General features: G+C 41.2%; 2 protein-coding genes across 5 annotated transcripts in view; one reads left to right on the top strand and one right to left on the bottom strand.

Moving 5' to 3' along the window:
- The window catches only part of cica (capicua transcriptional repressor a), a 62,479-nt gene extending 53,683 nt beyond the window's left edge, over window positions 1-8,796 (bottom strand). The window contains exons 1-4 of one of the 2 annotated variants that reach the window (XM_026155875.1): window positions 8,530-8,796; window positions 5,267-5,579; window positions 4,358-4,540; window positions 4,150-4,276 (exon numbers count right to left, since the gene is read on the bottom strand). The gene's annotated coding sequence lies outside the window, so the exon portion shown is untranslated. Of the gene's footprint in view, window positions 1-4,149; window positions 4,277-4,357; window positions 5,580-8,529 lie in introns of both variants that reach the window. The other variant, XM_026155876.1, reaches the window with a different exon arrangement.
- A 128-nt stretch (window positions 8,797-8,924) lies between these two features.
- LOC113014386 (uncharacterized) lies at window positions 8,925-21,736 on the top strand. Of its 3 annotated transcripts, none has more exons than XM_026155883.1 (2): window positions 8,925-10,101; window positions 21,272-21,736. In XM_026155883.1, the coding sequence occupies exons 1-2, from the start codon at window positions 9,006-9,008 to the stop codon at window positions 21,448-21,450; spliced, it is 1,275 nt and encodes a 424-aa protein (XP_026011668.1). In that variant the 5' UTR covers window positions 8,925-9,005; the 3' UTR covers window positions 21,451-21,736. The 3 variants fall into 3 exon arrangements, with proteins under 3 accessions (XP_026011668.1, XP_026011666.1, XP_026011667.1); XM_026155881.1 differs by lacking the exon at window positions 21,272-21,736 and adding an exon at window positions 15,112-15,368 and having other exon boundaries at window positions 8,925-10,277; XM_026155882.1 differs by lacking the exon at window positions 21,272-21,736 and adding an exon at window positions 15,149-15,368 and having other exon boundaries at window positions 8,925-10,314.
- Window positions 21,737-22,593: the final 857 nt, after the last annotated feature.

Raw genomic sequence — 22,593 nt, 5'->3', positions numbered from 1 at the left:
TATCTACAAAAGCCTGCAAAACTTGAAATAACTCTCCAGTCTAAGATGAATAAGGTTGTCCCCAAATATGTGGAAATACTCCACATCACACAGTACAATAACCTTTTAAATAAACAAAAAGACATTTCAGCTATGCGCCGAGTGATATTACCTCAGCCTGCAGCTTATCAACTACCATTTCATTTGAATTTCATGGCTTAACATGACGCTAACCCTCCTTTTTGTAAACTGCCTAACTTGGATAACCCTAAACCTGACTTTAAGGCTTGGTTGAACATAAGTAGAAAATATCATAGTAGTTAATGATGTATTACTTCTGTATACCGAGTACTGCAATACTCAGTGCACTGCAGGATAATCATCTCAGGCAGACTTAAAAGGAGATTAATGTCTTTCAGCAGAAAAGTTATCATTGAATTAAAAGCAGTGTTGGGGCTATTATTTTAAAAAAAAAAAGAAAAAGCAATGTATCACACATTACTTAATTACTCCCTGAAGAAAGTAATTTGTTACACAGCTCACTGCATTATTTTCTGGTACATTGTGACATGTCCTAAAATTTATTGTCACATATTTAACAGTTGCCAGTATAAACCTCAGACTAGCGTCCCACACACTGACGCAAATGAATATGCTGATGACACACCTATGACCTTTCTTTTAGCGTTTGAACTTAGAGCTGACAACACAAAGTAATGTTGCAAACCAGCTCAAAGAGACTTCAAAGTGTTCATGCAATGTGTTTCTTGAGTAGAAACATGCACAGGTAGAAATGGAGGTTACAGTGCTGTAAACCTGTCTTTGTTATCTGCTGAAGATCAGGATCTGGCTGCAGGCCTAGGGTCAGCATACACTCGCTCCTGGTTCTCTGCTAGCTCTGCATTAGCATGCTTCATGTGCAGATGTTTGCAAACAGCTGTATTAGCAGTATATTGAATATATTTTTGTCCTCAATTCAGCCTCCTTGTGCTTTTTTTAGTTTGTTTTTGTAATAAAAATAAATTTAATGACCACATTTGCACTCCACAACAGGTGTGGACTACAACACCATTTTTTCTTGCCTGCACACAAGCTAAAATAAGCTGACTGTACCGTCACCTTTGATGGTTTTTGTTTGTCCTTTTTAGAACAGTTTAAAGCAAATACATAAATGACTTAAATATGATTAATTGACCAAAAATAAAAAATAAAAAAATAAAAAGTTGAAATAAATCATTAAAATGATGACCAACAACTGAAATCAATAGCTAATACTAATGATTACAGAAAGTCAGAAAGTCTCTGTAGTATGCATAAGCAGCTGAATCTGTTAGCTTACAGTATGGATAAAAAAGTAAAATAGCTTGATAAAATTAACAAAAAACAACTGAAGTTATACCTCGAGTATAGCTGACCGCTGACGGTGTTAGCCTACAGTATGTATAAACAATAAATTGTTAGTTAAACATACTGATTGAACTGAACAAAGAAAGTTGATCATTTTTAAGTAAAACTATGGTTAGCGGTTGACATCAAATAGGCAAAACAGTTAGCCAAACAAGAAAAAAGTCATAAATTAGTGCAGCATTAGCTGAATAGCTTGCAGTTACAATATCTAACAAAAGGGTAGATGTTAATAGCTAAAATATTATGCTATACAGTTATTGGGGTGAGCAGTTGTAACAACTACAATTATAGATTAAACCTTTGCTGTAATCATTAGCTAAAATCAGGTTAAACAGATAACCTGTTTAGCTAACAGATAATACTGTTAGCTAAACAGACCTGACAGCTTGCAGAAAAGTAGCAACATAGCTGGCTGAAAAATCCAAAATCATTAACTAATGTTGAAGCTAACACTTACAGTTCTTAGTATGGATAAAGAAAGTAAACTGCAGGCTAAATATAACAGATAAACTAGAACTATTGACATTTTTTTCAAAATAAGCACTGCCTGTCTGGTGAAATCTAAAAATAGATATTAAAGAATTTTTTCCAAGGTCAAATCAGTCTTTCTGCTTTCATTTCAAACTGTGTTGTTATAAAACATTCTGTCATTTTGCATCCATCCTTAAAATTACTGCCATCTTGTGGCAGCAGTTGGCTATTGTTTCTGGAAGCAGGCTTAACTCTGCTTTATGGGGCCACTGGAATCTTTAGCTTCCTTTGATTTCATGGACATGTGTGTGTCCTGTAAACAACAGCTGGACCCTGTCAAGCTAAGAACCCAGCAGGTTTGATGTGAAACCAATGGGGGACCAATGTGCTAGACAAACTACTGCTCTGGTTTCACTGCTCTGAGATCAGTTTCCATCAGTGGCCGTGTGGGAACAGAAGTAAATGACTGTGACTTATCAACTTCACAGATAAGTTTCCTCATATGAACCACCTTGACCAACGTGTGATTTAGAAAAGTCAGAGATGTAGGCTCCGCACTTTCAGGTTAGTATTTATGAGAAATCATTTGATTGACAGACAGTTTAACCAGCTGTTTTGTCAACACAGCACCTTCATTTTTAATTAAGATTTTAATCCTCCTGTACGTATTGACAGTCAGTGTTAGATAGTGGACAAACTTTTTAATTCATCAGTAATTCTTTTGTCATTAAACAAGGTGTAGGTATATTTTTCTGAGCTCATTAAAACCTGTTTTTAAAGATAAGTGGTCTTCACAAAGCAGCCCGGGCAAATATATGATTTTATAGAATATAATGCATTATTAAACAGTATATGAAGCATTTAAATTCAGCTCAACCTTTAACACCTACAGCAGTAATCCATATAACACTGATGGGGAACAATGTTCTGCAGAATACTCTTGATACTTTAAGTGCAATTTGCACATAATGCAGATTTATGTGTAGTAAGGTGGTTTCATTGCTACTTTTATTAAAGGAGTGCTTCTAAAAATTCCTCCATCACTCTTCATTGTCACCTAATAACAAATATTTAGATGACATCTATATAAGTAATAGTATTTCTCAACTCTATAAGATGTTCTCTTTTTGGAGGGGGTTGAGGTCGTCTCTGTTTGCGTTTCTGTAAAAGTCACAGCATGCCACCTTGAGCAAGAATATGTATTCTTAACATAAACATATACAAGCATGAATCTAAATGAAGCTTATGCGTAAGTTCAATAAGGAAGAGCTGTAATCAGTCATCCGCCTGCTTTCCTGGGTGTTCGAGCTGCTTGTCTTCATCACTTCCACTTTCCCACGCTTGCAAACTCAATCATTACTCTACTCCAGTCTTTTTCTTGCCCACCGTCTGTGAGCCAATCAGCCGCTATTCTGTCTACTGTAAATCTCACTGCTTTTCTATCATTCCCCCCTTCATCTTCATTACCACCATCTAGACTCTGGGGTTCCTAATTCCTATCATTGTTGGTCTCCAGCCTGCTATGATGGGTCAACTGACTTTAATCATCAAACAGCATAATAATAGACAAATTGTTTATCTCAATACATCGTGTTCATTACTTCCATAAGGAAAATCGTGAAAAGCTGTTTTCTTATCTGCTGTTTCTGAGTTCAGGTACTAAGTTTAACTCTCGTGCACACCCTGTGTGATAAATGTTTTTACTGAGCAGGCTTAGTTTGTTTCTGAATTTGCTGTCACAGTTGAGCTGTTTTCATTTCCACTGACACATCATGAATATGAGGGTTTTGTTCCTCCCTGTCTGTTAATGTTGCTTCAGGGCTTGACTCATACTCTCTAACAGGCAGAGACGCCGGATGACTCCAGGCCTGCTATTTACAAAAAATGTAAAACTTCATTTAAAAGGCCTCACATGTTGTATGCTTGCCTCACTTCTGTCATACAATTGATACCACACGCTTTTTGTGCCAGCAGCCGAAACATTAAACTTCACTGCGACTTGGCTTGTATAATACAACGACTCCCACTTCACTTCATTTTGCATATTTCTCTTATGTAAGTGCATTACAAGTATTGGTTTGCATATTTAAATAACACAAACTATCAAACCCACCACAGTGACCACACAATGACCACAGTCTCTTACTCTCGATGTTGCAATAATCATCAGAAATGAAGCAAAAGAAAACTATTTTTAACTATAAAGGCTGTGAATCAGTGTTGCCCACACACAGCTACGCTGACAGATTAGTTGGACGTGATTGGACATAAAACAATGAATGGAAATCTCACAGATAAAGCTGGTGGACACACACAGTATCTGCAGCAGCCGTCTCTGCTCAGTAGATGGTGCCATCTCTCCTGTGAATAAACCCGGAGGCTTTGGTGCAAGTCATCTTTGATGCTCCCGATTCTTTGGCTAGAAGATGAGCGTTGGATCAAAATGTTGGTAAAGCTGAGACCTTTTGTGTGATATAATTTGTTTTGACCAGCCACTTACCCCACATGGTGATATTTTACTATTTAATTTAGCACAGGGAGGGATAATGGGATGGAGATGGAGCTGCCAGGCAGGAGGAAGAAAAGAAGACCAAAGAGAAGATTCATGGATGTAGTGAAGGACATGCAGAGGGTTGGCGTGACAGGATACTGAGGACGGAGTGGGATGGAGACAGACGACCTGCTGTGGCAAGCAGCAGAGAGAAGATTTAATTTCACCGCTTACTCCGTTTCATCATTTGAGATTTGTATTTTCTTACAGTTTTTCTCAGTTGCTATGAAACATTTCTTAGAACTTTTCTCAGTCTTCTCAAAGCTTTAAACATAAAACCTTGTTTTCAAAATACTTTAACCTCTTGTGAGGCAAACCCTCACAGTTCAGAACTACACATGAATCTTCAGATCACACGCACGACCATAAAAATATAAACACCATTCAGCATTCATGACACGCTGCATAAAAAAAATTAAAAACAGTGTTCTTGACACGTAACTCTGGTCTTTCCAGACTCGTGGTTGTTTTATAATCCTACAAAAATGATAAAGTATGAAATAAAAACAGAAATCCAGAAACAGGGAGGTGGCAGTCCTCCACTGCCACCTCCCTCCTCCTCCAGTATCATGTAACATCGCAGTACAACAGAGGTTCAAGATCATGGTGGCTTATTTTAAATTCTTTTATGTGTCACACTGTAATTTACGTGTGAAAGCAGATGGGTCATCCAACATAACTATATGTTATACAAGTATGAATCAAGTGCACACAAGGTTGAATGAAGGAAATGTGGAGCCGGTAAACCACAGTTTAAGACAAAGAAGTCTGATGGTGTATTATTTTCTTTGAAAGTACAAGTGTTGGGTCCATTCCCGTTTCTAGTTTGCATTTTTTGTAGAATTGCAAGACAATCACTTTTTGAAGGATCTGGACTCAAAATGCAGGACACCAGAATAAAGGTTTAACAGGCTTATTGAAGATAGAGTCATCTTGAGAGGTATTTCGTCCGCAGCTTTTCTTTTCTCGTTTCACCACACGGGCTGGCAGAGATGAGGAAACGTCCACAGCAGAGCCGAACTACACATCGACCTGGCATCGACGGAGGGGACTCTTCAGCCTTAAAGAGCAGGCAGGTAATCACTGGATTGCAGACAGTTGGATGATTGTGGATGATACGAAACAGCTTCCAGGTGTGTAGCCAGAGTAACCATGGGAACAAACGCCATCTCTGAAACACACAAGCAGGTTAAGAGACAAACCCACACTCACTCTCACACAGAGAGAGGAAAGAGATGCAGATTGCCACAGGAGGACAAGAGGACTGTGACACACATGAGGTTTCAAGTGTTGAGTTACACATACAGAAGTTTACTAAAATCTGCTCAGCTTTTCAGAATTCATGAGACAGTTAAAATCCAAGAAGAGCCTCTGTCCACTCAGATGAGGACCTATTTATGTTGGAAACATTGGGAAATACTGCTCTCTTTGCTTCTCGAGCCACAACCTTTGAGATGCATTGTTTTACATCCTGAAGCCCTATCAGATCACCTTTTGCTGGAGAGACACAGAGACATCAGCAGATCAGAGTGAGCTTTATATCCAAACACCTACAAAGTCCTGAGGTGTCTACACAAAGCTGACAAATTAAGAATCTCAAAGACACTAACATCTCTCAGTGTTTCAAACACACACTCAAAATAAAAGCTCCTTTTATTTTCATGGTTATTTTCCCTCATAACCATGAAGCAATAATTCAGAGGAAATGCATGAAAATCAAAGGTGTATGCATTCAACAAAAGATTAAACAGGGTCTGCAATTTGTGTCTAATGAGCTGAAAACCATTTAAAGTCTTGTCAGAAGAGGGGTTGATTCACTACATTAGCTTAAATCACCGAGGTTTTGGTTCACACAAAGTGATTTGGGGCTTTTGCAGTTCACAAAAACACTAATACTTGAGTATCTTCTTCTCATTTAGGTCCAGGGTAGTAACTCGACAGCAACCCCTCTCTGGCTAATCTGTCGAGCTGAGCTGTTGGATGAGAACATGTTGAGCCAGCAGCAGACCCGAGCAGCCGGTACTGGACGCTCTCATCTTGTGACTCTCGCAAATAATGAGTCCTCATTACTCACATGAGCCATGAGGACAATTTGTCACCAGTAATACACTCAAACACCTTCTGCGGTTCAGGTATGCATCAGGGAGCATGTGATCTTCTACACACGCTGACCTGCACTAAGCCAACTTCACTGAGATCTATTTAAATCAGTCTGGATTGATTCTGAGAGGGCAACGCTCTTTAAATCACACCTAGATACATACTAACAGCTCATTTTGCATTTCACTCTGGATTAGGGCAGGGCTGTCAAACTCATTTCAGTTGGTGGGTCACAAATTACAGCCCAAAACAACTGCTTCACAACCCACCTGTCTTTAAATTTAAAAGAGAACAAGTGAACATTCATATTTAATAAACTATTCATTTAAAAAGCAGATGATGAACAGCAAAGAGAACATTTTCACAGGGCTCTCTGCAGTCCTGTGAAACACTAACCCCATGACAAGTTCATTGTAGGGTGTCTTACTCTCTCATGTGCTTACATTTATTAAAGTTATTACCAACATAAGGCAGTCTTGTCAGGGGAGGCCAGTGCCTCCCCACCCCTATGGTGGCTCCCCTGGTCAGTTGCTTCCAGGTGCTGGTAATCAAATGCATTTGGTTAGTTGAGCGTTAGTAAGTGTGAGCATCTACTTTAAAGCAGACTGTCACCTCTGAAGGGGAGCATTCAGGTGTGTTAACACAAAGCCATAATCTTCCTGGAACAAAATTCACCCCAGGAGCCACATCTCAGACTCTACAGGCCTCAGTCAGCATGTTAAAAGCCTATTCTGTCTATAAAGAATACAGTATGTATGTATGCAAAGCCACATCTGAGCAAACCACAAGACTTCTGGTAAAATGTCCTTTGCACAGGCGAGACCAAACACGTCATGCTAACCATAAAGCACAGGGGTGGAGGGGTGATTATTTGGGCTGATTTTCAAACCATCTGAAGGTGTGACTTTTGTCCTGCAGATGCAAGTCTGAGTCTTGCCCTGTCGAGGAGGCTCTTCTATGTTGTGCCATGCGTTTATAGGGAGTGGCTCTCTGGTTTCTACAGTCAATGTAGAAGTCCAAGCATTCCTCACTGCACGGCATACCCCGTGTCGTGGAGTTTTGTCCTTGGGATGAACCAGTTGTTGTCTGAGGGTGTGGCTGAGTCTGAAGTGCACTGGGATGTTGTTCTTGGAGAAAATTCTCTCGAGTTTCTCTGACAAACCTGCTACATAAGTAAAGGCTGTTATGTTTGTCATCCTGTTTTTCTATTGCTAATGTCTGTTTCCTGTGTATTCAAACAACGTAAAGAAGTCTAGTCATCCTCTTTCAAGCTCCTAAGACCACGAAGTACTACAAGGACCTGGAAAAAATGAAAAAGAGGGGAGGGACATAAAATATTCCAAATGTTTCTTGAATTGTCAGCACAAGTGTATATGTGTATCTATCCACCCATTCACTTGCGCTTTTCCTTTTCAGGGTCACTGGAGCCTATGGGAGCTATCTTAGGGCGAGAGGCAGGGTATGCTCTGGACAGGTCGCTAGTCTGTCACAGGGCTAAACATTCGTACTCACATTCACTCACACCGATGGGCAATTCAGATTTTTCAGTTAACCCATTCCCACTAACTGCATGTCTTTTGGACAACAGGAGGAAACCAGGCAGAACATGCAAACTCCACACAGAAAGACCCTGGCCTGATGGTGGAATTGAACTCAGGACCTTCTTGCTGTGAGGCAACAGTGCTAACCGTGCCACCATGCTGCCCGTGTGTCACGTGTGGAGGATCTGGAAAAAAGGAAAAAGAGGGGAGGGATATAAAATATGGGAGAGTTTGGTTTCACTTTTTTCTGTTAATATTTGGATATTTTTCTTGCATTATCATTTTTTGATGAGAAAAGCAGAATAAAATGTGCAAATTAGCTTCATTTATAGTTTGTTATACTCCCCTCTAATACAAATATTTCATTTCTAACTCTGAGTGTAAGTGCATAATTTAATAATAAGTGTTTCTGCTCACAAATGTCCACGAGCACAGACATGCACGCAAAAACTGCGTGACTCCTCGCTGGCTGTAACTCACCGCGCGTGTTCACCTGGAACGTCCTCTAAGAAGACGTGTGACCATTCTGATAGCCGTCTGTGTCTGCAGGTGAATGAGTGAAGCTACATAAACAGTTAAATTAGCATAGCTTACCAGCCGTAAACCCGACAACAACACAGTGGGTGAGGGTCGGAGGGGGGGTCGCTTGACATTCTAACTTTAAAGGAAGGATTTTAACAGTATTTGCTGTGGGTTAAAGCAGTGGACCAGCAGGCTACATGTTTGAATCCAAACAAGTTTCACTCAATCCCAACAACTGAGGATCGCCATTGTATAGCGGTCGCTAGGGTAACGTCACGTCGCCGTCATATCGGATGTGGGCGGGGCTTAGCGCTAGAATCCCTTTGATCCTTTCATGTCTTGTGTGACATCACCTTGGTAAAAGTCTATAAATAGAACCATTTGCACAGGGTTAGTCACAAGGTAAGTTTAGTAAGAGGGAGTAAGAGGCATTAATGTCTGAGACACAAACTCAGCAACTTACACAAAATTCAGAATCAAGTCCAGATTGTAAAAAAGTTATATCATTTGAAAATATGAATTCTGCCATTGAAACAACCGATGCGATTCAAAGCTGCGCCACTGAAGACGACTCTGAATGTAGTGTCGTCCCTGGCGTAAACATTTTACGGAGCGACGAGGGGAAATCGAAGCACTGTGTGTGCTACCCTCAGTCATGCAACCAGCAACAGAATCCGGGGGATCCAGAGTCAGTTGATCTCCAGGAACCTCCGGTGTCAGAAGAGCAGCTGCTCGTTAAAGAGCTAATAAATGCTGTTGTTACACGTGCCTCCAAAGAGGCAAAGGTGTCGCCATCGGAAATGATTCAGCAGCGCCTCTTCACAGCTCTGTGGGCACAAGTTGAGCAAAAACCTCTCAAAATCACACACAGGGGGATTAAAAAACTTGAAAAGGTGATTTTTAAAGACATCACAAAGCGGCTGGACATTAACTCTGATCTCGTGATCATTGCGCTAGCCGTAGGTCAGCCGTACCTAGAGGTGATCATTTCCATATTTGAAGATCACCTCTTCCGTAAAAAAAGCCTGCTGGCAAGGTTCTTCTCGTGGTGCGTTAGAGCCGAGGATGACGAGGACGAACAAACTAAAGCCATGTCTGAAACACGTTTAGAAGAATTTAAAAGTAATATATTTCGGATACTGGAGAAAAAATCATCATCTGGCATTAGTGTCAGCGATTATGATGATGATGAAGAAGAACATGTGAGCGCACTCATTGATGCTGTGCTCACACGAGCTGCAAATAAATCGCACTACAGACCTTCTAAAAAACTCCACAGGTATCTGTTAAAACACGTGTTGTCTGACAACAGGATCAAAGATCTGCATATACATGAAAAAAAACTGAAAGATCTGGACAGGGCCATTTACCAAGAGCTACGTCAGAAAACATTCTGTAAAGAAAAACATTTACTGATGTTACTGAACGACGAGGACCCAGTGTTGAGAAAACTGACGGTCGATATCATTAAAAATCACCTGATCGACACTATGCAGAATCCAGCCCTGTGTGATGCTGAAGAGGCTGAAAATTACAGGTTATCTGTAGAAGCCTGTATCAAGAAGGTGGTGACACGTGTCAATAAAAATGCCAGTTCACCTTCCTCTACTGAAAAAGTTGATGCCATCACCCAACGGCTGTTCATAAAACTCTGGCCTAGACTTAAAAAGATCAAAGTTGATAATGTGATGTTCATCAGTGATATGGTTTACAGCTCTTTAATACAGAAATGGAAAGAGCCAGATGTCATACTGACATTCATGGAATTAGACCATGAATATGCAGATGATATAATTGCAAAGGTTTTCAAGGAGCATGCCATCACTGTATTGGAAAGTGAACATTTCATGACAAGCTTCTTTCTCTGTGCGGGTCATGCTGTATGGATCGCAGGCAGAAAATACTTGGTTACTGTTATGTAAGACCCTAAAAGTAGATTCTGTTCATCTGGACGTAGCATTTTCAGTTTCAATTTATTTAACATCTAATCGAGTCATTTTAAAAACCCTTGACCGGTCGAGGCAGATGGCCGTTCCTCACTGAGCCTGGTTCTGCCGGAGTTTTCTCCCTGTTAAAAGGAAGTTTTTACTCCCCACCGTCGCCCAGTGCTTGCTCAGAGGGAATTGTCAAATTATTGGGGTTTTGTTTTGTGCCATCTAATACACAACTTATCGTATTGGGCACTCTAAATGTATTTTTAATCAATAAAAAGATCCAAAAAAGATTATATTGTGAATTCTGCGTGTTTTCATTGTCACACAAATGTATACATTTTCAGCTTAGACTGAACGTGTTTGTTTGTCATTCCTTTCAAATCAAAGATTTTAGTAGCAACTATTGTATTAAAACATTGCACAGGCGTTTTACTCTGATTACACAAACCTTATGTAGGAGTAGGTCACAGATAAGAGGTACTAATTTGTAAATTTGACCTCTGACCTCACAGAGATCAAATGTGACAGGATATTTGTGCTGTAATTTTCAGACTGTAAGGATTATTTGTATGTAAACTATAATTTCATATTAAGAATCCACATCAACACATTCTCACTCTCAAAGTGTAAAATGTTACACTATAGGTGACAAATCGTCAGTATGTTACGCTTTTGGCCACCCAACATGTCCCTGTGTTACTTGTTCGGAAAAATGAGGAAACATGAGAACCATTTCGAATCAATCTACACGTGTATGTTTATTTTACTGTAATTGCTTTGGAAAACACTATCTAACACGATTAGGTTATGATACGGGTTAGGATTAAGGTTAGGGTTATGGCTGGAATACACAGCTGGAACGTGTATTACACCGGGAGCGTCATTCTATTGGATGTCATCCACAATCCGGCGCGTATCAAATAGATGCGGAAGGTTACCTTTCACGTGTCTATGGGACACCTCGGAGCGCGACTAATGGTCGGTATGTTACACGTCGGGAATGAGAACGGGCTGTCCACATATATTGGTATGTCATCTACTAAATTTTGCCAATACAAACAATGGCAGTAATGAATTAATTCATCAATATAATAATTAATATATATAAATATAAAAACACATTTACAAAAAAAAATTATTCACTGTCTACTTTAGCAGAAGGTTTCTAGCTGAAGATAGTTTAACCAGCTGTTTTGCCAACACCTTCATTTTTATCATTTAGCATCATTTTAGAATATAATACATTACTGTAGATCAGGGGTCCCCAATCCCAGTCCGCGAGGGCCGGTGTCCCTGCAGGTTTCAGATCTCACCCTGGGTCAACACACCTGAATCACATGATTAGTTTGTTACCAGGCCTCTGGAGAACTTCAAGACGTGTTGAGAAGGTAATTTATCCATTTAAATCAGCTGTGGTGGATCAAGGACACATCTAAAACCTGCAGGAAACCAGCCCTCGCGGACTGGGATTGGGGACCCCTGCTGTAGCTCAAACAGCATATGAAGCATTTAAATTCAGACCAACCTTATAACCGTATAACACCGATGGGGAACAATGTGTTCTGCAGAATACTCTTGATACTTTAAGAGCAATTTGCCAATAATACAGATTCATGTGTAGTAAGGTGGTTTCATTGCTACTTTTATTAAAGGAGTGCTTCTAAAAATTGAGGTGGTCATCTCCGCTTGCATTTCTGTAAAAGCCACAGCATGCCACCTTGGATGAGAATATGCATTCTTAACATTTTGCTGTCACAGTTTAGCTGTTTTCATTTCCACTGACACATCAGCTCCTAAGACCACAATACTACTACCAAAGTACTACAAGGATCCGGAAAAAAGGACAGAGGGGGGATATAAAATATACCAAATGTTTCTTGAATTGTTAGCACAAGTGTATATGTGTATGTATCTAGTCGAGTTTATATGCAGTAGTGCTCACTTGTTTTCTTTCATTTTATTACTTAACTGTATTTCATGTAAGTCATTGATATTAAATATTGATTTTACAGAGGGGTGGTAAGAGTTTGGTTTGAGATTTTCCTGTTAATATTTGGATATTTTTCTTGCATTAACAATTTTTTGATTAGAAAAGCAGAATAAAATGTGCAAATTAGCTTCATTTATAGTTTGTTATACTCCCCTCTAATACAAATATTTCGTTTCTAACTCTGAGTGTAAGTGCATAATTTAATGATAAGTGTTTCTGCTCACAAATGTCCACGAGCACAGACATGCACGCAAAAACTGCGTGACTCCTCGCTGGCTGTAACTCACCGCGCGTGTTCACCTGGAACGTCCTCTAAGAAGACGTGTGACCATTCTGATAGCCGTCTGTGTCTGCAGGTGAATGAGTGAAGCTACATAAACAGTTAAATTAGCATAGCTTACCAGCCGTAAACCCGACAACAACACAGTGGGTGAGGGTCGGAGGGGGGGTCGCTTGACATTCTAACTTTAAAGGAAGGATTTTAACAGTATTTGCTGTGGGTTAAAGCAGTGGACCAGCAGGCTACATGTTTGAATCCAAACAAGTTTCACTCAATCCCAACAACTGAGGATCGCCATTGTATAGCGGTCGCTAGGGTAACGTCACGTCGCCGTCATATCGGATGTGGGCGGGGCTTAGCGCTAGAATCCCTTTGATCCTTTCATGTCTTGTGTGACATCACCTTGGTAAAAGTCTATAAATAGAACCATTTGCACAGGGTTAGTCACAAGGTAAGTTTAGTAAGAGGGAGTAAGAGGCATTAATGTCTGAGACACAAACTCAGCAACTTACACAAAATTCAGAATCAAGTCCAGATTGTAAAAAAGTTATATCATTTGAAAATATGAATTCTGCCATTGAAACAACCGATGCGATTCAAAGCTGCGCCACTGAAGACGACTCTGAATGTAGTGTCGTCCCTGGCGTAAACATTTTACGGAGCGATGAGGGGAAATCGAAGCACTGTGTGTGCTGCCCTCAGTCATGCAACCAGCAACAGAATCCGGGGGATCCAGAGTCAGTTGATCTCCAGGAACCTCCGGTGTCAGAAGAACAGCTGCTCGTTAAAGAGCTAATAAATGCTGTTATTACACGTGCCTCCAAAGAGGCAAAGGTGTCGCCATCGGAAATGATTCAGCAGCGCCTCTTCACAGCTCTGTGGGCACAAGTTGAGCAAAAACCTCTCAAAATCACACACAGGGGGATTAAAAAACTTGAAAAGGTGATTTTTAAAGACATCACAAAGCGGCTGGACATTAGCCCTGATCTCGTGATCATTGCGCTAGCCGTAGGTCAGCCGTACCTAGAGGTGATCATTTCCATATTTGAAGATCACCTCTTCCGTAAAAAAGCCTACTGGCAAGGTTCTTCTCGTGGTGCGTTAGAGCCGAGGATGACGAGGACGAACAAACTAAAGCCATGTCTGAAACACGTTTAGAAGAATTTAAAAGTAATATATTTCGGATACTGGAGAAAAAATCATCATCTGGCATTAGTGTCAGCGATTATGATGATGATGAAGAAGAACATGTGAGCGCACTCATTGATGCTGTGCTCACACGAGCTGCAAATAAATCGCACTACAGACCTTCTAAAAAACTCCACAGGTATCTGTTAAAACACGTGTTGTCTGACAACAGGATCAAAGATCTGCATATACATGAAAAAAAACTGAAAGATCTGGACAGGGCCATTTACCAAGAGCTACGTCAGAAAACATTCTGTAAAGAAAAACATTTACTGATGTTACTGAACGACGAGGACCCAGTGTTGAGAAAACTGACGGTCGATATCATTAAAAATCACCTGATCGACACTATGCAGAATCCAGCCCTGTGTGATGCTGAAGAGGCTGAAAATTACAGGTTATCTGTAGAAGCCTGCATCAAGAAGGTGGTGACACGTGTCAATAAAAATGCCAGTTCACCTTCCTCTACTGAAAAAGTTGATGCCATCACCCAACGGCTGTTCATAAAACTCTGGCCTAGACTTAAAAAGATCAAAGTTGATAATGTGATATTCATCAGTGATTGTCAGGGTCCCTGAGCAGTTATGAATTATATTATTATTATTATTATTGTATGTATATTTGGTGTTGCTGTCCTTCTCCCTGTTTGCGTGTGTGTATATGTGTTTCAGTGGGTGCCTTCAGGCCTGGTGGGTGTGGCCCTGCTGATGGTCTGGCCACACCCGAAGCCACACACCTGCTGCTGGTCAGGCCTCGTCGGGGGTGCTACTTAGGAGAGTCTTGGAGCTCCCACCGACGTGGGATCATTGCGTGAGTCTCCACGTTAGTCATCCATTTGAACTGAGTTAGTGTATGTATGCCCGCGGTTATGTGTCCTGACGGCTGCGTCTATTGTGTCCCCAGGAGAAGTGTGGAGCGCCAGACAGCAGCCAGCACGAGGAGTGCTGAGACACGGGAGCGGAGAGCACTGAGACACGGACTGGTCACGGAGAGACACGACACGGGAGTCAGGGGAAACCACGGGGATTTATTGTTGTTATTTCCACACACTGTAAATAAACGTACTGCTTGTACATAGAGCACCGCGCCTGGGTCCTCCTTCCCCACAACCCCCACGGTTTGCCATGCCAAACCGTGACAGTGATATGGTTTACAGCTCTTTAATACACAAATGGAAAGAGCCAGATGTCATACTGACATTCATGGAATTAGACCATGAATATGCAGATGATATAATTATAAAGGTTTTCAAGGAGCATGCCATCACTGTATTGGAAAGTGAACATTTCATGACAAGCTTCTTTCTCTGTGCGGGTCATGCTGTATGGATCGCAGGCAGAAAATACTTGGTTACTGTTATGTAAGACCCTAAAAGTAGATTCTGTTCATCTGGACGTAGCATTTTCAGTTTTCAATTTATTTAACATCTAATCGAGTCATTTTAAAAACCCTTGACCGGTCGAGGCAGATGGCCGTTCCTCACTGAGCCTGGTTCTGCCGGAGTTTTCTCCCTGTTAAAAGGAAGTTTTTACTCCCCACCGTCGCCCAGTGCTTGCTCAGAGGGAATTGTCAAATTATTGGGGTTTTGTTTTGTGCCATCTAATACACAACTTATCGTATTGGGCACTCTAAATGTATTTTTAATCAATAAAAAGATCCAAAAAAGATTATATTGTGAATTCTGCGTGTTTTCATTGTCACACAAATGTATACATTTTCAGCTTAGACTGAACGTGTTTGTTTGTCATTCCTTTCAAATCAAAGATTTTAGTAGCAACTATTGTATTAAAACATTGCACAGGCGTTTTACTCTGATTACACAAACCTTATGTAGGAGTAGGTCACAGATAAGAGGTACTAATTTGTAAATTTGACCTCTGACCTCACAGAGATCAAATGTGACAGGATATTTGTGCTGTAATTTTCAGACTGTAAGGATTATTTGTATGTAAACTATAATTTCATATTAAGAATCCACATCAACACATTCTCACTCTCAAAGTGTAAAATGTTACACTATAGGTGACAAATCGTCAGTATGTTACGCTTTTGGCCACCCAACATGTCCCTGTGTTACTTGTTCGGAAAAATGAGGAAACATGAGAACCATTTCGAATCAATCTACACGTGTATGTTTATTTTACTGTAATTGCTTTGGAAAACACTATCTAACACGATTAGGTTATGATACGGGTTAGGATTAAGGTTAGGGTTATGGCTGGAATACACAGCTGGAACGTGTATTACACCGGGAGCGTCATTCTATTGGATGTCATCCACAATCCGGCGCGTATCAAATAGATGCGGAAGGTTACCTTTCACGTGTCTATGGGACACCTCGGAGCGCGACTAATGGTCGGTATGTTACACGTCGGGAATGAGAACGGGCTGTCCACATATATTGGTATGTCATCTACTAAATTTTGCCAATACAAACAATGGCAGTAATGAATTAATTCATCAATATAATAATTAATATATATAAATATAAAAACACATTTACAAAAAAAAATTATTCACTGTCTACTTTAGCAGAAGGTTTCTAGCTGAAGATAGTTTAACCAGCTGTTTTGCCAACACCTTCATTTTTATCATTTAGCATCATTTTAGAATATAATACATTACTGTAGATCAGGGGTCCCCAATCCCAGTCCGCGAGGGCCGGTGTCCCTGCAGGTTTCAGATCTCACCCTGGGTCAACACACCTGAATCACATGATTAGTTTGTTACCAGGCCTCTGGAGAACTTCAAGACGTGTTGAGAAGGTAATTTATCCATTTAAATCAGCTGTGGTGGATCAAGGACACATCTAAAACCTGCAGGAAACCAGCCCTCGCGGACTGGGATTGGGGACCCCTGCTGTAGCTCAAACAGCATATGAAGCATTTAAATTCAGACCAACCTTATAACCGTATAACACCGATGGGGAACAATGTGTTCTGCAGAATACTCTTGATACTTTAAGAGCAATTTGCCAATAATACAGATTCATGTGTAGTAAGGTGGTTTCATTGCTACTTTTATTAAAGGAGTGCTTCTAAAAATTGAGGTGGTCATCTCCGCTTGCATTTCTGTAAAAGCCACAGCATGCCACCTTGGATGAGAATATGCATTCTTAACATTTTGCTGTCACAGTTTAGCTGTTTTCATTTCCACTGACACATCAGCTCCTAAGACCACAATACTACTACCAAAGTACTACAAGGATCCGGAAAAAAGGACAGAGGGGGGATATAAAATATACCAAATGTTTCTTGAATTGTTAGCACAAGTGTATATGTGTATGTATCTAGTCGAGTTTATATGCAGTAGTGCTCACTTGTTTTCTTTCATTTTATTACTTAACTGTATTTCATGTAAGTCATTGATATTAAATATTGATTTTACAGAGGGGTGGTAAGAGTTTGGTTTGAGATTTTCCTGTTAATATTTGGATATTTTTCTTGCATTAACAATTTTTTGATTAGAAAAGCAGAATAAAATGTGCAAATTAGCTTCATTTATAGTTTGTTATACTCCTTCCCTCTAATACAAATATTTCATTTCTAACTCTGAGTGTAAGTGCATAATTTAATGATAAGTGTTTCTGCTCACAAATGTCCACGAGCACAGACATGCACGCAAAAACTGCGTGACTCCTCGCTGGCTGTAACTCACCGCGCGTGTTCACCTGGAACGTCCTCTAAGAAGACGTGTGACCATTCTGATAGCCGTCTGTGTCTGCAGGTGAATGAGTGAAGCTACATAAACAGTTAAATTAGCATAGCTTACCAGCCGTAAACCCGACAACAACACAGTGGGTGAGGGTCGGAGGGGGGGTCGCTTGACATTCTAACTTTAAAGGAAGGATTTTAACAGTATTAGTGTAACACACTTAGAGACAGTGTGCGCACCGCGGATGACGTCAGTGCGCACACTGTGTCTGAGGAGGATGTGCGGAAGTGCTTCAGGAAGGTGAACGCACGCAAAGCTACTGGTCCGGACGGGATTCCCGGCCGCGTCCTCAAGTCATGCGCGGCTCAGCTGGCTGGAGTGTTCACGCACATCTTCAACCTTTCCCTCTCTCTATCTGTAGTCCCAGCCTGCTTCAAAATGGCCACCATCGTCCCTGTACCCAAATCCTCCACCATCTCCTCATTGAACGACTGGCGACCTGTAGCCCTGACCCCCATCGTAAGCAAATGCTTCGAGAAGCTGGTCAGGGACTTCATCTGCTCTGCACTACCCGACTCACTGGACCCTCTACAGTTTGCATACCGCCACAACAGGTCCACTGATGATGCCATAGCCCTGACACTACACACTGCCCTGTCACACCTGGAGAAGAGAGACACGTATGTGAGGATGCTGTTTGTAGATTACAGCTCAGCATTCAATACCATCGTTCCCTCGAAGCTGGACAGGAAACTGCAGGATCTAGGACTGAGCAGCTCCCTCTGCAGCTGGATCCTTAGCTTCCTGTCTGACAGACGCCAGGTGGTCAGACTGGGCAGCATCACCTCATCCCCCATCACACTGAACACTGGTGCTCCACAGGGGTGTGTACTGAGCCCTCTCCTGTACTCACTCTACACCTACGACTGCACAGCCACTAACAGCTCCAACATCATTGTGAAGTTTGCGGACGACACTACAGTGGTGGGTCTTATCACCAACGGTGATGAGACGGCTTACAGGGAGGAGGTCAGCGCCCTGACCCACTGGTGTCAAGACAACCATCTCACCCTCAACGTCGCAAAGACAAAGGAGTTGATAGTGGACTTCCGGAGGTGCAGAGAAGTACACACCCCCATCACCATCAACGGCGCTGCTGTGGAGAGAGTGAGCAGCTTCCGGTTCCTTGGTGTACATCTGGCTGAGGATCTTACGTGGTCAGTACACACAAACAAAACAGTGAAGAAGGCGCAGCAGCGCCTCTTCTTTCTCAGGAGACTGAAAAGATTCGGCATGAGCCCCCGCATCCTCAGGACCTTCTATCACTGTGCCATTGAGAGCATCCTCACTGGATGCATCACCACCTGGTATGGCAACAGCACCGCCTACAACTGCAAAGCTCTCCAGCGAGTAGTGCGGTGCTCTGAACGGATAATTGGAGGTGAGCTTCCCTCCCTCCAAGACATCTACAGGAAGCGCTGCCTGAGGAAAGCGGGGAGGATTATCAAGGACTCCAGTCACCCCAGCCATAAACTGTTCAGACTGCTTCCATCAGGAAGGAGGTTCTGCAGCATCCGGTCCCGTACCAGCAGACTGAGAGACAGCTTTTTCCATCAGGCCATCAGACTGCTGAACACGTCATAGACACCTCAGCTTCACTACTGGAACTTCAACATTATGCACTCCACACTGTATATAAATGCCACTTGTTTTGCACATATTCAACTCTGTATATTTTATATATTTTATTATTATTATTATTATTATTTATTTTATTTTATTTTTTTACTATTTAATTTGTAAAAATGTGTATACACACACACACACACACACACGTAGGAAAATATTTAGTATACACATCCAGAAATGCATACACTGTTATATATTGTACATATATTTATTAGTTTCAGGTTGGCCATTCTTGTATTTTGCTCGTTTGTGTTGTTGTGTTTGCACATCTCTGTTGCTTGTGGGGCTCGCACACAAGAATTTCACTCGCATGTGCTGTGCCAGTGTGCCTGCACATGTGATGTGACAATAAAAGTGATTTGATTTGATTTGATGATCATTTCCATATTTGAAGATCACCTCTTCCCTAAAAAAAAGAAATCTACTGCCAAGGTTCTTCTCGTGGTGCGTTAGAGCCGAGGATGATGAAGACGCAGAAGCTAAAGCAATTTCTGAAACACGTTTAGAAGAATTTAAAAGTAATATATTTCCAATACTGGAGAAAAAAATCATCATCTGGCATTAGTGTCAGCGCACTCATTCACTGTAAAAAATCAAACTTGCTTACAGTCATTTCTTTCACAATTCAACAATAAAAGCTGAGTTGCCCCATAAACTCAAATACATTAAGGGTTTCAACTAATCCTTTAACGTTTTGGAGCAAAAGTTGGTCTCACATGAACTTTATTGCTGGCAAAATGAATGAATTCAAGTTTTACATGAGTTGAAGCTGTTGGCGCCTTTCTGTGCCTGAGCACGCATGCGCATGTCATATTTTTGGATACTACGGGGTCTACAATGCACTTTTGCAAGGACTGAAAGCCACCTGGCCGTCTGCCTTAATGCGAACACGAGGCTTTTTACGCCAGGAGCTGGATGCAGCTAAGGTGTTCATCTCAACTTTCTGAAGGCAAGTACTGTTTCTTTTAATGTGCATTTATATGTGTTTACTACCTCATTTAAGATCCCCCCTAGACTGTTTTACTCAATCGTGCTGCTTGAATGCCCTCGTGAGCAACTTTAATGTTTTCCATCATGAAATAGTGCTTTAAAGTTTTCGTATAAAAATCGCCATGTCACAAAATAATGTAAATCCGACAAGCATCCCTTCCAAACAGGCGCGCTCATGTCTGACAAGCCTCCACGACACCCCCTACGTGTATTTCATGTAGGGGGTGTTCGCCATACCACCGAACGAAAGAAACCCGACAAAATAAGCTAGCTCGCTCATGGCAAACCCCCCCACCGCTTTTTAAAATAAATAAATAATTTCGGGGGCCCCCGCTGCCATGTTGTTTAATTTGTTCAAATCATATTTAGCCAAAAAAATGTGGTTTAGTTTCTGTGTGAACGGGGTGGTGGAGTCCTCCACCGAGAACACTCACGTTAACTTTATCGAGTGGGGGAAAAAAAGTTAGCTTGTTTATATTATGCTAACATAGCTGTGTCGCTAGCGGTCACGTAGCACATCATTATATACCAGCTAGCCCAACTTCAGTAACCCTACAAACGTCACTGCTGTTTAGTTTCCTGTCTTCATTTATGCTGGAAGTGATAACAGCTGTAGGGTTTAATTTGTTTCCAAAACCCCGCAGTCAGGACATGCTATATTGTATTTAGATAGAAGCTAGCAAGCTAACTCCCTGCTAACTTCTAACTCCGTTAAATGTCATAAATTTCGTTTTCATGGGTGCCTGGATGTTAAACTCAATTGTTACACCTGGTAGAACAGAACGCTGATCATTTTATTAAAGATGAAAGACTTTAGACAGTTTTTCAACTCTCAGTAATGCCATAGTGATCGTTTGACATGTGAACCTGCAGCGGAGTTTAGGTCCAGACACGGCTAGTGACGTCAGACTGAACAACCGGATTGAACGAGGAGGACCCAGAATCCAGCCCTGTGTGAAGCTGAAGAGGCTGAAAATTACAGGTTATCTGTGGAAGCCTGCATCAAGAAGGTGGTGACACTTGTCATTAAAAATGCCAGTTCACCTTCCTCTACGGAAAAAGTTGATGCCATCACCCAACGGCTGTTCATAAAACTCTGGCCTAGACTTAAAAAGATCAAAGTTGATAATGTGATATGGTTTATAGCTCCTTAATACAGAAATGGAAAGAGCCAGATGTCATACATATTCATGGTATTAGACCATGAATATGCAGATGATGTAATTGTAAAGGTTTTCAAGGAGCATGCCATCACTGTATTGGAAAGTGAACATTTCATCACAAGCTTCTTTCTCTGTGTGGGTCATGCTGTATGGATCGCAGGCAGAAAATACTTGGTTACTGTTGTGTAAGTCCCTAAAAGTAGATTTTGTTTATCTGGATGCAGGATTTTCAGTTTCAATTTATTTAAGTAATTATAATAAAGGTCAATCAAATGGACCAATATGGCAAGGCCATGATGATCCACTTGGTAAAATAAATCCGTTTGGCATCTTTCTTGGCCTTAAGACAACAATTCTGATGGCTAAAGATCCAAACGGGACACAAGAAAAAAACAAAAACAAAACACGTGTTGTCTGACAACAGTATCAAAGATTTGCATATACATAAAAAAAACCTGAAAGATCTGGACCGGGCCATTTACAAAGAGCTACGTCAGAAAACATTCTGTAAAGAAAAACATTTACTGATGTTACTGAACAACGAGGACCCAGTGTTGAGAAAACTGACGGTCGATATCATTAAAAATCACCTGATCGACACTATGCAGAATCCAGCCCTGTGTGATGCTGAAGAGGCTGAAAATTACAGGTTATCTGTGGAAGCCTGTATCAAGAAGGTGGTGACACGTGTCAATAAAAATGCCAGTTCACCTTCCTCTACTGAAAAAGTTGATGCCATCACCCAACGGCTGTTCATAAAACTCTGGCCTAGACTTAAAAAGATCAAAGTTGATAATGTGATGTTCATCGGTGATTGTCAGGGTCCCTGAGCAGTTATGAATTATATTATTATTATTGTTATTGTATGTATATTTGGTGTTGCTGTCCTTCTCCCTGTTTGCGTGTGTGTGTGTGTGTGTGTGTGTGTGTATATATGTGTTTCAGTGGGTGCCTTCAGGCCTGGTGGGTGTGGCCCTGCTGATGGTCTGGCCACACCCGAAGCCACACACTTGCTGCTGGTCAGGCCTCGTCGGGGGAGCTACTTGGGAGAGTCTTGGAGCTCCCACCGACGCGGGATCATTTCGTGAGTCTCCACGTTAGTCAACAAAAACATTGCACAGGCGACTTACTCTG

This window comes from Astatotilapia calliptera, chromosome 22 (genome assembly GCF_900246225.1).
Source record: "Astatotilapia calliptera chromosome 22, fAstCal1.2, whole genome shotgun sequence".
NCBI classification, from domain to species: Eukaryota; Metazoa; Chordata; class Actinopteri; order Cichliformes; family Cichlidae; genus Astatotilapia; species Astatotilapia calliptera.
This window is presented reverse-complemented; position numbering and strand designations above follow the sequence as displayed.

Excerpts from the sequence above, each read along its gene's own strand:
- LOC113014386 (XM_026155881.1), top strand. The coding sequence starts at position 9,006 with ATGTCTGAGACACAAACTCAGCAACTTACACAAAATTCAGAATCAAGT. Across the intron at positions 10,278-15,111 it reads TGATGTTCATCAGTGATATG|GTTTACAGCTCTTTAATACA; the intron begins GTTTACAGCTCT and ends GACAGTGATATG.